The sequence below is a fragment of the Oncorhynchus kisutch genome, unplaced genomic scaffold (assembly GCF_002021735.2).
Source record: "Oncorhynchus kisutch isolate 150728-3 unplaced genomic scaffold, Okis_V2 Okis06b-Okis10b_hom, whole genome shotgun sequence".
In the NCBI taxonomy this organism is placed as follows: Eukaryota; Metazoa; Chordata; class Actinopteri; order Salmoniformes; family Salmonidae; genus Oncorhynchus; species Oncorhynchus kisutch.
In genome coordinates, this window is record NW_022261983.1 from 2,788,077 (window position 1) to 2,803,578 (window position 15,502).

General features: G+C 43.3%; 1 protein-coding gene across 1 annotated transcript in view; it reads right to left on the reverse strand.

Moving 5' to 3' along the window:
* The window catches only part of LOC116359841 (voltage-dependent calcium channel gamma-1 subunit-like), a 47,135-nt gene extending 38,116 nt beyond the window's left edge, over positions 1–9,019 (reverse strand). The window contains exon 1 of the mRNA XM_031813699.1: positions 8,649–9,019. Within this exon, the coding sequence (XP_031669559.1) occupies positions 8,649–8,889 (241 nt within the window). The 5' untranslated portion in view covers positions 8,890–9,019. The remainder of the gene's footprint in view (positions 1–8,648) is intronic.
* Between the last annotated feature and the right edge of the window lie 6,483 nt (positions 9,020–15,502).

Below are 15,502 nucleotides of genomic sequence, written 5' to 3' on the forward strand. Positions count from 1 at the left end.
AACACTACAGTTACAGAACACTGAGGTTGAGAAACACTACAGTTATAGAACACTGAGGTTGAGAAACACTACAGTTATAGAACACAGAGGTTGAGAAACATTACAGTTCCAGAACACTGAGGTTGAGAAACACTACTGTTATAGAACACAGAGGTTGAGAAACACTACTGTTATAGAACACAGAGGTTGAGAAACACTACAGTTCCAGAACACTGAGGTTGAGAAACACTACAGTTATAGAACACAGAGGTTGAGAAACACTACTGTTATAGAACACAGAGGTTGAGAAACACTACAGTTATAGAACACAGAGGTTGAGAAACACTACAGTTATAGAACACAGAGGTTGAGAAACATTACAGTTCCAGAACACTGAGGTTGAGAAACACTACAGTTACAGAACACAGAGGTTGAGAAACATTACAGTTCCAGAACACTGAGGTTGAAAAACACTACAGTTATAGAACACAGAGGTTGAGAAACACTACAGTTATAGAACACAGAGGTTGAGAAACACTACAGTTACAGAACACTGAGGTTGAGAAACACTACAGTTATAGAACACTGAGGTTGAGAAACACTACAGTTATAGAACACAGAGGTTGAGAAACACTACAGTTATAGAACACAGAGGTTGAGAAACACTACAGTTATAGAACACAGAGGTTGAGAAACACTACACTTATAGAACACTGAGGTTGAGAAACACTACAGTTATAGAACACTGAGGTTGAGAAACACTACAGTTATAGAACACAGAGGTTGAGAAACACTACAGTTATAGAACACAGAGGTTGAGAAACACTACAGTTATAGAACACAGAGGTTGAGAAACACTACAGTTCCAGAACACAGAGGTTGAGAAACACTACTGTTATAGAACACAGAGGTTGAGAAACACTACAGTTATAGAACACAGAGGTTGAGAAACACTACAGTTATAGAACACAGAGGTTGAGAAACACTACAGTTATAGAACACAGAGGTTGAGAAACACTACAGTTATAGAACACAGAGGTTGAGAAAAATTAGTTACAGAACACAGAGGTTGAGAAACACTACAGTTATAGAACACAGAGGTTGAGAAACACTACAGTTATAGAACACAGAGGTTAAGAAACACTACAGTTATAGAACACAGAGGTTGAGAAACACTACAGTTATAGAACACAGAGGTTGAGAAACACTACAGTTACAGAACACAGAGGTTGAGAAACACTACAGTTATAGAACACAGAGGTTGAGAAACACTACAGTTATAGAACACAGAGGTTGAGAAACACTACAGTTATAGAACACAGAGGTTGAGAAACACTACAGTTACAGAACACAGAGGTTGAGAAACACTACAGTTATAGAACACAGAGGTTGAGAAACACTACAGTTATAGAACACAGAGGTTGAGAAACACTACAGTTATAGAACACAGAGGTTGAGAAACACTACAGTTATAGAACACAGAGGTTGAGAAACACTACAGTTATAGAACACAGAGGTTGAGAAACACTACAGTTATAGAACACAGAGGTTGAGAAACACTACAGTTATAGAACACAGAGGTTGAGAAACACTACAGTTATAGAACACAGAGGTTGAGAAACACTACAGTTACAGAACACAGAGGTTGAGAAACACTACAGTTATAGAACACAGAGGTTGAGAAACACTACAGTTATAGAACACAGAGGTTGAGAAACACTACAGTTATAGAACACAGAGGTTGAGAAACACTACAGTTACAGAACACCGGGGTTGAGAAACTACAGTTTGCACCCATCTCCATTTATCCAGCTGTGTCTCATCCTGAACTAATTTCCTTGCTCAGGGACTCCAAAAATACTACCCTCCTGAGAGTTAAGCCAATAACCATCTGGTCCCTTCCTTCCAAATGAACAGGTAATTCAACTGCCTACTATCTACTGTCTATCTGTCTGTGAGCCACTTACATTCCTCCCAACACACACACACACACACCACACAGAGAAACACACACACACACACACACACACAGAGAGAGAGATAGAGCGAGAGAGAGAGACACAGACAAAGACACACACATGAAACCATCCATCACTCCAACAATATGCCCCTAGTGTTATTTCCTGGCTGACGTGATGGTGGTGTTCATTAAAGTGTCTGTTTGATTTAAAACCAGTCAAGAAGTCATGCGTCATTTATAGGGAAGGCCGTTTTCAAATGTCATCAAGGCATCTTGTTGCGGAAGACAAATGCCTTGTAATTACGGAGGTAAATGACAAAAGTGTACGGCGAACAGGAGTGAACGGAAATGAAGGGTAGCGCATGTCACACGGTGATCAGCTCCAATCGGTTTGGAATGCAAAGCATGTTATTAAGGTGAGTCACCCTGACTCCCACCACGGGTAGACATTTAGGCGTGTATGATCCTGTGGTGTTTTTCACACAATGTAATATTCTTTGCTGGCGCTGCGCTGTGTTGATGTATTCTGCCTCACACCCAACCCCTTTCCAACCCCCAGCCCCAACAGTGTGTCTTAATGAGCAGCTAACACATAACATCAGTTGACTGTGTGGCTGGAAACCTGGATAAATCCCATTATGCCTCACTTTCCTCTGGGTCACTAACAGCCCCTAATCTAACAGGAGGATGAAGAAATGTGGCCTGTCTCCAAGGACGCTTGCTGTGTTCTACAGGAGCACCATCGAGAGCCTACTGCCGGGCTGTATCACAGCCTGATACGGCAACTACACGCAACACACTGGCCAATAGCTTCTAACCCCAGACCTTCACTAGTCAGCTACCTGAATTTCACTGTACCCTGTAATACATCTGTAACCCTGTACATGTGACTATTAAATGAATCTAATCTAACAGTTTAACCACTGATCAAAACATTATGGACTAAATGTTCAATTCCTGTTGCTGCAGGATTATTTTTGCTGTGACAAAATAGGTCAGATTATGATCCTACATCTGTCTGCAGTGAAGTCTATAGCCACCAAACACAACTGGATCCACAATTCCACAGATTGTGGTTGAATGGTATGCAGCAATGCATTGAATGACAGCAATTGTCCCAGTGAATTTCCTCCTTGAACAAGACCATATGGCCATCTAATCGAACACCCATTCACAGGCAGTATTGAGTGAATACTGGCCTGAACATAGTGGAATAGTCACTTCCAACACTGACAATGTTGTAATTATTCAAAGCCAATGCAATCTTTATACTTGCACTTAAAAATAAACGTATTATCACATCCATATCTGTAACCTTGAATTATTTACATAGTAGCACATCCCCATGGCTTCCACAGCTGTATTTAGACAGTTCCCACTCCACAGCTGTACTTAGACAGTTCCCACTCCACAGCTGTATTTAGACAGTTCCCAATTCACAGCTGTATTTAGACAGTTCCCACTCCACAGCTGTATTTAGACAGTTCCCACTCCACAGCTGTATTTAGACAGTTCCCAATCCACAGCTGTATTTAGACAGTTCCCAATCCACAGATGTATTTAGACAGTTCCCACTCCACAGCTGTATTTAGACAGTTCCCACTCCACAGCTGTATTTAGACAGTTCCCACTCCACAGCTGTATTTAGACAGTTCCCAATTCACAGCTGTATTTAGACAGTTCCCACTCCACAGCTGTATTTAGACAGTTCCCAATCCACAGCTGTATTTAGACAGTTCCCACTCCACACCTGTATTTAGACAGTTCCCACTGCCTGTCTTTCACATCCCCATGTCTTCCACACCTGTATTTAGACAGTTCCCACTGCCTGTCTTCCACATCCTCATGGCTTCCACACCTGTATTTAGACAGTTCCCACTGCCTGTCTTCCACATCCCCATGTCTTCCACACCTGTATTTAGACAGTTCCCACTGCCTGTCTTCCACATCCCCATGGCTTCCACACCTGTATTTAGACAGTTCCCACTGCCTGTCTTCCACATCCCCATGTCTTCCACACCTGTATTTAGACAGTTCCCACTCCCTGTCTTCCACATCCCCATGGCTTCCACACCTGTATTTAGACAGTTCCCACTCCCTGTCTTCCACATCCTCATGGCTTCCACACCTGTATTTAGACAGTTCCCACTCCCTGTCTTCCACATCCTCATGGCTTCCACATCTGTATTTAGACAGTTCCCACTGCCTGTCTTCCACATCCTCATGGCTTCCACACCTGTATTTAGACAGTTCCCACTGCCTTTCTTCCAAGTGTGAACGACTGAATGTAGTACATCTAGCACATCCAGTTTAGCGAGTCAATTCACACACCTCTGTTGGACTAGCGAGTCAATTCACACACCTCGGTTGGACTAGCGAGATTCACACACCCCGGTTGGACTAGTGAGTCAATTCACACACCTCGGTTGGACTAGCGAGTCAATTCACACACCTCGGTTGGACTAGCGAGTCAATTCACACACCTCGGTTGGACTAGCGAGTCAATTCACACACCTCGGTTGGACTAGCGAGTCAATTCACACACCTCGGTTGGACTAGCGAGTCAATTCACACACCTCAGTTGGACTAGCGAGTCAATTCACACACCTCGGTTGGACTAGCGAGTCAATTCACACACCACCTCGGTTGGACTAGCGAGTCAATTCACACACCTCGGTTGGACTAGTGAGTCAATTCACACACCTCGGTTGGACTAGCGAGTCAATTCACACACCTCGGTTGGACTAGCGAGTCAATTCAAACACCTCGGTTGGACTAGCGAGTCTGAATTTTTGTTTACGGAAGGCAATTTCCTAAACGGGGGTGCTGTGGAATTATTCAAGATACTCTTTGAAGAGGCGGGATTTCAGATGTTTTTGGAAGACGGGGCAGGGACTCTTCAGGGGGAAGGTGGTTCCACCATTAGGGTGCCAGGAAGGAGAAGAGCTTGGACTGGGCTGAGCGGGTGCTGACCTCCTGTTGGGGTGGGAGGGCCAAGAGACCAGAGGTGGCAGAATGGAGTACTCAGGTTGGAGTGTACGGTTTGAGGAAGGGAGAGACAGTTTCTCTTTCTGCTCCATAGGTAAGTACCATGGTCTGTATTGGATGTGAGCTTCGACTGGAAGCCAATGGGATGGGCTGCGGAGTGGGGTGACATGGGAGAACTTGGGAAGGTTGAACATCAGGCGGGTTGCGGTGTTCTGGATAAATTGCAGGGGTTTGATGGCACAAGCAGGGAGCCCAGCCAACAGCGAGTTGCAGTAGTCCAAACGGGAGATGACAAGGGCCTGGATTAGGACCTGCGCCACTTCCTGTGTGAGGTAGGGTCATACTCTATGGATGTTGTAGAGCATGAACCTGCAATACCATGTCAGTGCTTTTATGTTTGCAGAGAACGACAGGATGTTGTCCAGGGTCACGTAAAGGTTATTTGCACTCTGTGAGGGGGACACTGGAGTTGTCAACCGTGATGGAGATGTTATGGAGCGGGTAGGTCTTCCCCGGGAGGAAGAGCAGCTCTGTCTTGTCCACACTCACACACACAAACCAGCCTCTCTCTCTCTCTCTCTGTGTGTCTCTGTCTCTATCTCTGTCTCTGTCTCTGTCAATTCAATTCAAGGGCTTTATTGGCATGGGAAACATGTGTGTGTGGAAACATGTCAACTTGCCAAAGCAAGTGAGGTAGATAATATATAAAGTGAATATATAAAGTGAAATAAACAATAAAAATTAACTGTAAACATCACACATACAGAAGTTTCAAAACAATAAAGACATTACACATGTCATGTTATATATATACCGTGTTTTAACAATGTACTAATGGTAAAGGACACAAGATAAAATAAATAAGCATAGATATGGGTTGTATTTACAATGGCGTGTGTTCTTCACTGGTTGCCCTTTTCTCGTGGCAACAGGTCACAAATCTGTCTCTGTCTCTCTGTCTCTGTCTCTGTCTCTCTGTCTCTGTCTCTTGTCTCTTGTCTCTGTCTCTCTCTCTCTCTCGCTCTCTGTCTCTGTCTCTGTCTCTCTCTCTCTCTCTCTCTCGCGTGCGCTCTCGCTCTCGCTCTCTCTCTGTCTCTGTCTCTGTCTCTGTCTCTGTCTCTGTCTCTGTCTCTATCTCTCTCTCTCTCTCTCTCTCTCTCTCTCTCTCTCTCTCTCTCTCTCTCTCTCTCTCACCTCTCTGTCTCTCTGTCTCTGTCTCTCCCTCACAGTTAAACCTGTCTCTCTCTCTCTGTCTCTCCCTCACAGTTAAACCTGTCTCTCTCTCTCTCTCAATTTAAAGGGCTTTATTGGCATGGGAAACATATGTTAACATTGCCAAAGCATGTGAAATAGAAAATAAACTAAAGTGAAATAAACAATCAAAATAATAGTAAACATTACACTCACAAAGTTACAACAGAATAAATACATTTCAAATGTCATATAATGTCAATCATATACAGTGTTGTAATGATGTGAAAATAGTTATAAATAAACCTAAATATAGGATGTATTTACAATGGTGTTTGTTCTTCACTGGTCGCCCTTTTCTTGTGGCAACAGGTCACAAATCTGCTGCTGTGATGGCACACTGTGGTATTTCACCCAATAGATATAGAAGTTGATCAAAATTGGATTTGTTTTCTAATTCTTTGTTGGTCTGTGTGATCTGAGGGAAGTATGTATCTCTAAAAAAGTCATACATTTGGCAGGAAGATAGGAAGTGCAGCTCAGTTTCCACCTCATTTTGTGGGCAGTGTGCACATAGAGTGTCTTCTCTTGAGAGCCAGGTCTGCCTTCGGCAGTTTTTTTGTTAATTCTTTCCAATGTGTCAAATAATGATCTTTTTGTTTTTTCATGATGTGGTTGGGTCTAATTGTGTTGCTGTCCTGGGGCTCTGTGTGGTCTGTTTGTGTTTGTGAACTGAGCCTCAGAACCAGCTTACTTAGGGGGTTCTTCTCCAGGTTAATTTCTCTGTAGGTGATGGCTTTGTTATGGAAGGTTTGGGAATCGCTTCCTTTTAGGTGGGTGTAGAATTTAACAGCTCTTTTCTGAATTTTGATAATTAGCAGGTATCGGCCTAAATCCGCTCTGCATACACTATTTGGTATTTTATGTTGTACATAGAGGATGTTTTTGCAGAATTCTGCATGCAGAGTCTCAATTTGGTGTTTGTCCCATTTTGTGAATTCTTGGTTGGTGAGCAGACCCCAGACCTCACAACTATAAAGTGCAATGGATTCTATAACTGATTCAAGTATTTTTAGCCTGAACCTAATTAGTATGTCAAATTTTATGTTCCTTTTTCATGGCAAAGAAAACCCTCTCGCTCTGTCTCTGTCTCTGTCTCTGTCTCTGTCTCTCTCTCTCTCTCTCTCTCTCTCTCTCTCTCTCTCTCTCTCTCTCTCTCTCTCTCTCTCTCTATTCAATTCAATTTCAATTAAGGGCTTTATTGGCATGGGAAACATATGTTTACATTGCCAGAGCAAGTGAAACACACATAGTTAAAACTGCCTCTCTCTCTCTCTCTCTCTCTCTCTCTCTCTCTCTCTCTCTCTCTCTCTCTCTCTCTCTCTCTCTCTCTCTCTCTCTCTCTGTCTGTCTCTCTCACACACACACACACACATGCACACACAGTAACTCTGGGGGGCTGTGTGTGTGTGTGTGTGTGTGTGTGTGTGTGTGTGTGTGTGTGTGTGTGTGTGTGTGTGTGTGTGTGTGTGTGTGTGTGTGTGTGTGTGTGTGTGTGTGTGTGTGTGTGTGAGAGGGAAGTACACTGACACCTCTCAGCTGTCTCTCCTCTACCCTCTGACATCTGCAGAGATGGAAGTGGAGAGGGGCAGGTCTACTGTACGCTCAGACAGAAAAGCAGGGGGAGAGTCTCTGAATCCCTGACAAGTTAGCCAAATTCTAATTGGAAAGCCGCATATTGGTAACGACCCCCACCAGCAACAACAAGCCAGGAGATGAATTTCTGCAGCCCATGTAACCCCTCACCCTTACTGTAGCTCACTAATAGAGACAGATATGGTCAATCGCCCCTTGCCTCTGGGGAGACACTACTAGACAGAGAAAGGGGTTAACCGTGTTCTTTTAGCCTCAGAAGAAACAGGGTTAGAAACAAACACCTTCCTGGCAAGCAGACAGACACAGAGGCAGAAGAGCAAAGAGGCATTTACTGCTCTGCTAGTTATTCATCTCTGTCTGTGTCCCAAATGGCACCCTATTACCTATGTCGTGTCTGGTCAGAAGTAGTATACTGTGTAGTGAATAGGGTTTCATTTGGGAACCAGCCTTACACGAACTGACACAGAGGGTTAGAAACAATCACACTGCACCACCTGCATGTTGGCATTTATTGGGATGACTCATGTACTGGAGGCAGCTCTGCAGGGTGGTCACCAGCTGGCACAGCCACAAAGTCATAAATTCAATTTGAAACCTAACCCTAACCTGAACCACACTGCTAACCTTATGCCTAACCCTAACCTTAAATTTAAAAAAAGAAAGCTCATTATAGTTTTCATACATCTTTACAATATATAGCCAATTTTGACTTGCTGGCCAAACAAGTGGAGATCACTCAGTTCTGCCTCCAGGACAAGATTCATCCCAATAAACGTCGACCTGCGTACCACCTGGAGGATATACAGTAAAGGACCCCTAGCTCTGGGTAGACTCCCTGACCCTAACAGAGACGGAGGGTAGAAGCAGCCCTTACCTCCGGGCAGACTGATGGGGCCACAGCCCTGGCCCTCAGGGTCCTCCTCCACCATGAAGATGGTCTTCATGCAGAGCTTCCAGAGGCCAAAGTGGGCCGTCTCACAGGTGGCGTTGAACTTGTCGAACGGCGGGCTCAGTACAGTCCAGTGGTCCGTCACCATTGCAGCCAGCATGCAGGAGATGCCCACCAGGATGACGAAGAATGTGACCTTCACCTTGGTCTTCTTCTCCTCCAACATGGTGCTGAGAGAGTGTATGAAGTGTGTGTGTGTGGTTGTGTATTATAGTAAAGGTCCCTGTGAGATTGTCTAGCTCCTAGAAAGGAGTATTAAGAATTAGTCTTCTCCAGCAGCCTCAAAAAAGCATGAAATATCTCCTCTCTCTCTCTCTCTCTCTCTCTCTCTCTCTCTCTCTCTCTCTCTCTCTCTCTCTCTCTCTCTCTCTCTCTCTCTCTCTCTCTCTCTCTCTCTCTCTCTCTCTCTCTCTCTCTCTCTCTCTCTCTCTCTCTCTCCAGCTCTCTCCATCCACAGATCTCTGCTTCTGCTGGAAGAAAAGGGGCCAGATAACAGTGCCCTAGATTCCTACTCTCCCTCTCAGGAACATGTTTACAGTGTGTAGCCCGAGTCTATACAGCACTGCTGTGAAGAAGGATGTGAAATATTTACCAACTTCCACCAGTCTGAGCTACTTGGGGTTAGGTGCTGTGATGGGGTACGATCGAACCAGACGGGTTGAGGGCTCGACCTGGTTTAAGCTTTCATACGACATTGACGATTCAGAATATTGTACACATTCTGTAGATATTGTTGTTCTAGATACCCTTGAAATCAAATGTGAATATTTAGAACATGTTCTTTTTAATAGATTCCCGTGTTATTTCTACCTATCAGAAAGGGTCTTGTTGCTCTCTGGCTCCATTTAAGGGGCTCATGGGAGAGTTCCTTTTTTACGAGCTGATCTATTTCTCCACCAATCACTGAGGGGCCTGAGACACGGGGGGCCCCATCTGACTGCTGCACCCAATCCAAATTCGGGAAAAGGAAGGATATATTTAAATTTAACAGAGGACTACAGAGGACTAAAGATAATATATCTTTACACCTTAATAGTTGACAGTGAAGGAATCATGAAAGGATTGTATTTAATCCACTGTCTAGCGATATACATCCTTTGTTATTCAAGTACATCCACTCTGCAGATGAATGGGTTAAGTCCTTGAAATGGCATGTAATTGTATAGCAACAGGTGTCTCCACTTGTTCCTCTGCTGTTTCATATTATTTTGGTTGTTGTGTTTTAAGTGTCTGCTATTCTATATGTATAGCTGCTTGAAGATGCTACTAAATCCATCATTTATACTATACTGGAATATAAATGGAATGAATCCTCAGACTAAATAGTGAAAAAAGGGATTTTCTTGGACTTAATGAATGAAACAGAATCAGAGAGAATGTGTGATGAAATCTTCCTCCACCATGAAAATGGTCTTCATGCAGAGCTTCCAGAGGCCAAAGTGGGCCGTCTCACAGGTGGTGTTGAACTTGTCGAACGGCGGGCTCAGTACAGTCCAGTGGTCCGTCACCATGGCAGCCACCATGCAGGAGATGCCCACCAGGAGGTCGAAGAACGTGATCTTCACCTTGGTCTTCTTCTCCTCCAACATGGTGCTGCGAGAGTGAGTGTGGGGTGGGTGTGTGTGTGTGGGTTCAGCAGGTGTGTGTGGGTTCAGCGGGTGTGTGTGGGTTCAGAGGGTGTGTGTGGGTTCAGAGGGTGTGTGTGGGTTCAGAGGGGGTGTGTGGGTTCAGAGAGTGTATGGGTTCAGGGTGTTTGTGGGTTCAGAGGGTGTGTATGGGTTCAGAGGGTGTGTATGGGTTCAGAGGGTGTGTGTGGGTTCAGAGGGTGTGTGTGGGTACAGAGGTTGTGTGTGGGTTCAGAGGGTGTGTGTGTGGGATGAAACAGAATCAGAGTGTGAAATAGTAGAATTGTCATTATAGACACCTTTCATACTGTATTTCAATGTGTAAGACATGAGGATACAGATGTCTGGACTTTTTCTAAACTACTGTGCCCAACTTTAGGCAGGGCCCATTTTCTGTAGTGTCAAGTCTCTCACAGCCCGCAGTTTTAACACAATAAATGGAGGATGACGATGTGACAAAAGGGGAAAAGGGCACACTCTGCAGTGTGTGTGTGCGTGCAATTGTGTGTGTTTATGTGCACGTGCACGAATGCGCGTGTATGTGCTTAAAAAGCCGCAGAGAATCATAATGTTTCACACTTACAGAAACAGAATGCACTCTGATAGAACTAACGTGCTCTTCAGAAGCACAATCAGAAGCCTACTGAACCAGCAGATGGACAGTAATCAGCAACACTGGAAGACAAACTAAGGCCCATGGAGTTGAATCAAGACCTTTGTGTTCATTAGCACTTTTGTTCACCTGGATTCATTCTCTGTGAAACCTCTCTCTTTCTCAACCCAACCCCAAACCTCCTCCCACCCTTCTTGAGAGAAAGATTAGCAATTTCTCTCTCTCTCTTTTGAGCTCTCTCCCTTTCCTCCTCTCACTTTCGCTCTCTTTCTCTCCCTTTCTCTCCCTCCCTCCCTCTCTCTCACTCTCTCTCTCTCTATCTCTGATGACATGTCAGTTGGGAGACCTTTCTATATTTGTAATAATGGTATATTTCCGTGCCGCCTGTCTCCCCAACTAACCTCCTATCTGTTTCCGGTGTAGAATCAAACACCATCCACCTGCGGCGTCGCCAAGCAACAGCCAACAGCGACAACACATGTCCCCAGCATCCCTGGCAATGATGATCAACATCATCACACCACAGAACCTCTGTCAACCTGTGAAGGATGAGAAACAGTGAATAGGCTCAACACCGTCCGGCAAGCTAAATTAGATTAGCCCGGCCCCAGGCCATTTCTAGGAGGGTCATGTTAATACTCAGCTATCACACAATGAATCAACAAGCGTATATAGTGCTAGTTTACACTAATGTGCCTGTTGTTATGCTAACGTTGCGCTAGCTTCGACCATCAGAACAGAACAGAATTCAAAACGGGAACATTATGAGGTGCAATTATGCAATCATGAGGGCTGGCAGTTAATGAGTGCAATATCATACAAAAACTCAATTAAATGTAAATGTTCAAGGGCTCGCATCGCCTTGGTAGTCTGGTATCAGATATTCATATCCAAGGATCATTTCCCCTGCTAGATCAATTGTGCTGATGCCTCTTTATTATAAATTACATTCTACAACATCAGTAAATGTGAACTAGACAGTGAGGAAGATGTCGCTTTTGCAGTGAGTGTCAATCCACTATGGTGTTTATACAGTTTCTACATCTATTGCAGTGAGTGTCAATCCACTATGGTGTTCATACAGTTTCTACATCTATTGCAGTGAGTGTCAATCCACTATGGTGTTCATACAGTTTCTACATCTATTGCAGTGAGTGTCAATCCACTATGGTGTTCATACAGTTTCTACATCTATTGCAGTGAGTGTCAATCCACTATGGTGTTCATACAGTTTCTACATCTATTGCAGTGAGTGTCAATCCACTATGGGGTTCATACAGTTTCTACATCTATTGCAGTGAGTGTCAATCCACTATGGTGTTCATACAGTTTCTACATATATTGCAGTGAGTGTCAATCCACTATGGTGTTCATACAGTTTCTACATCTATTGCAGTGAGTGTCAATCCACTATGGTGTTCATACAGTTTCTACATCTATTGCAGTGAGTGTCAATCCACTATGGGGTTCATACAGTTTCTACGTCTATTGCAGTGAGTGTCAATCCACTATGGTGTTCATACAGTTTCTACATCTATTGCAGTGAGTGTCAATCCACTATGGTGTTCATACAGTTTCTACATCTATTGCAGTGAGTGTCAATCCACTATGGGGTTCATACAGTTTCTACATCTATTGCAGTGAGTGTCAATCCACTATGGTGTTCATACAGTTTCTACATCTATTGCAGTGAGTGTCAATCCACTATGGTGTTCATACAGTTTCTACATCTATTGCAGTGAGTGTCAATCCACTATGGTGTTCATACAGTTTCTACATCTATTGCAGTGAGTGTCAATCCACTATGGTGTTCATACAGTTTCTACATCTATTGCAGTGAGTGTCAATCCACTATGGTGTTCATACAGTTTCTACATCTATTGCAGTGAGTGTCAATCCACTATGGGGTTCATACAGTTTCTACGTCTATTGCAGTGAGTGTCAATCCACTATGGTGTTCATACAGTTTCTACATCTATTGCAGTGAGTGTCAATCCACTATGGTGTTCATACAGTTTCTACGTCTACCTGTGTTTACCCTTTTAGAACAGTTAAAGGTTGATTAGAATCTTAGATAACAGGATTTTTCCACTGGAGTAATGGAACTGTAAGCATTTTTCTCCAAATAAAGTATTTTCAGTTGATTTATTGGCTATAGATTTGATGCACAGATCCTTCACTTTATGTATGAATAGGCATTTCAAAGACCACATCACGCCTCTGAACGTCTCCTTCTATTGTGAAAGGTCAATTACAAAGTGATGGGATTGCATCATCATGTGGTGTGAATGGCCTCCCAACAGAAGTTGGTCATTCGACACGCTGCTTTTTCAACCACTGGTGATTGGCTAGTTTCAGAGGCAGGTCTGTCGTCACAACTGAGGTCATCTAAACCCACTGCCTCTGTCTCCATCTGCAGCCTGTGACTTCTCTCATTCTTCAATCTCTCCTCTCATTCTTTAACCTCTCCTCTCATTCTTCAACCTCTCCTCTCATTCTTTAACCTCTCCTCTCATTCTTTAACCTCTCCTCTCATTCTTCAACCTCTCCTCTCATTCTTCAACCTCTCCTCTCATTCTTCAACCTCTCCTCTCATTCTTCAACCTCTCCTCTCATTCTTCAACCTCTCCTCTCATTCTTCAACCTCTCCTCTCATTCTTCAACCTCTCCTCTCATTCTTCAACCTCTCCTCTCATTCTACCACTGTTATTTTATTCATGCTTTTATAGAACAATGTAGGGAAGGACAGAAGGGGAAATGGTTCAATTGATTGATTGGTCCAATGTGGTTGGTATGTTGATTGAGTGAGTCCAACCACCACATCACTTTCCTTCGTATGACACTGCCCACCGAGCAAAAACTGGTTGAATCAACGTTGTTTCCACATCATTTAAAAACAAAATCTATGTGATGACATTGAACCGATGTGGAAAACTGATTGAATTTGCAAAAAGGAATTTCATATTTTTTTCACCAAACTTTTAACCTAAATCCAATGACATCGTGAAATATTTTGTTGATTTCACATTGAAATCACATTAGTTGAAATGTAAATCAAAATTAGACTTTGAACTGACGTCTGACGTCTGTGCCCAGTGGGTGACTGATCTGAAACCAATCAGTTGATTGGTGGAAATGGAGCCACTCTCTGTTAGTTTCTGTCTGTGGGCCAAGGTGACTGTGTTTTAATATTTAGATCTAAGAGCAGTGTCATTCCTCAAAAACAGGTATATCCATGTACCTCTGCAAACAATGTCTCAGAGCAGAGGCCAAAGTGAGTCATATTTCACTCTAAAATTACAGAGTTCGGTTCTGAACAAACCAAGTAAAAAGACTATAAAAAGTGTCTTCAACCCACTGGGTGCCTCAGCTGCAAGCACACTCTGCATATGATCAAACAACCATTTATATGTCAGAACAAGAGTAGGGGTACTCCACTTCTTGGAAATCCTTATCTGTTGCCCAACATTGCCTAACTGTTGTGCTGTTGTCTTTGGGTCGGGCAGTCTGGTAGCAGTTGTTCTTTCTCTAGTCACTTCTCCATAATGTTTATCAGTGACCTGTTCACCTTCATATACTCATATACTCTGTTCCCCTTTTCTCTCACAGTAACTTTCCATTCATAAAGTTCTGCTTCACCCTTCATTGGCCTCTAACATGTTTATTTCTTGTTCATGTACCATAATCAATCAGTTCTAATGTGGTGACAGGAAGAAGCAGACGCAATAAGGCACAAGGGGGTGTGGTATGTGGCCAATATACCACACCCACCCGAGGAGCTTTATTGTTATTATAAACTGGTTACCAACGTAATTAGAGCAGTAAAAATAAATGTTTTGTTATACCCGTGGTATATGGCCTGAAATACCAGAGCTGTCAGCCAATCAGCGTTTAGGGCTTGAACCACCCAGTTTATAATTCAAGTTAGAACCCAACAATCACATGAAGTAGAGTTAAAGGGGCACTTCAGATTCTTTAAGGAGCACAGTTCCGTGTCGTGTTCAGTTACGGATCCTTCTGGAAGACATATATTGTGAAGAGCAGACATGTCTTTCTTGTGGAATCTATCAGCTCCATTACATCTATCCTGTTAAAAACATTATACCTGCATTATTTTCTTGGATTGATTATATTTCCCCTGACAGTGTGATCGATGGACATATTGTTAGCATGTGCACTGCTGCTTGTATTGAAAGCAATGTGACTGATGGATATTTGTTAGCATGTGCACTGCTGCTTGTATTGAAAGCAATGTGACTGATGGATATTTGTTAGCATGTGCAATGCTGCTTGTATTGAAAGCAATGTGAATGATGGATATTTTGTTAGCATGTGCACTGCTGCTTGTATTGAAAGCAATGTGACTGATGGATATTTTGTTAGCATGGGCACTGCTGCTTGTATTGAAAGCAATGTGACTGATGGATATTTTGTTAGCATGTGCACTGCTACTTGTATTGAAAGCAATGTGACTGATGGATATTTTGTTAGCATGTGCACTGCTGCTTGTATTGAAAGCAATGTGACTGATGGATATTTGT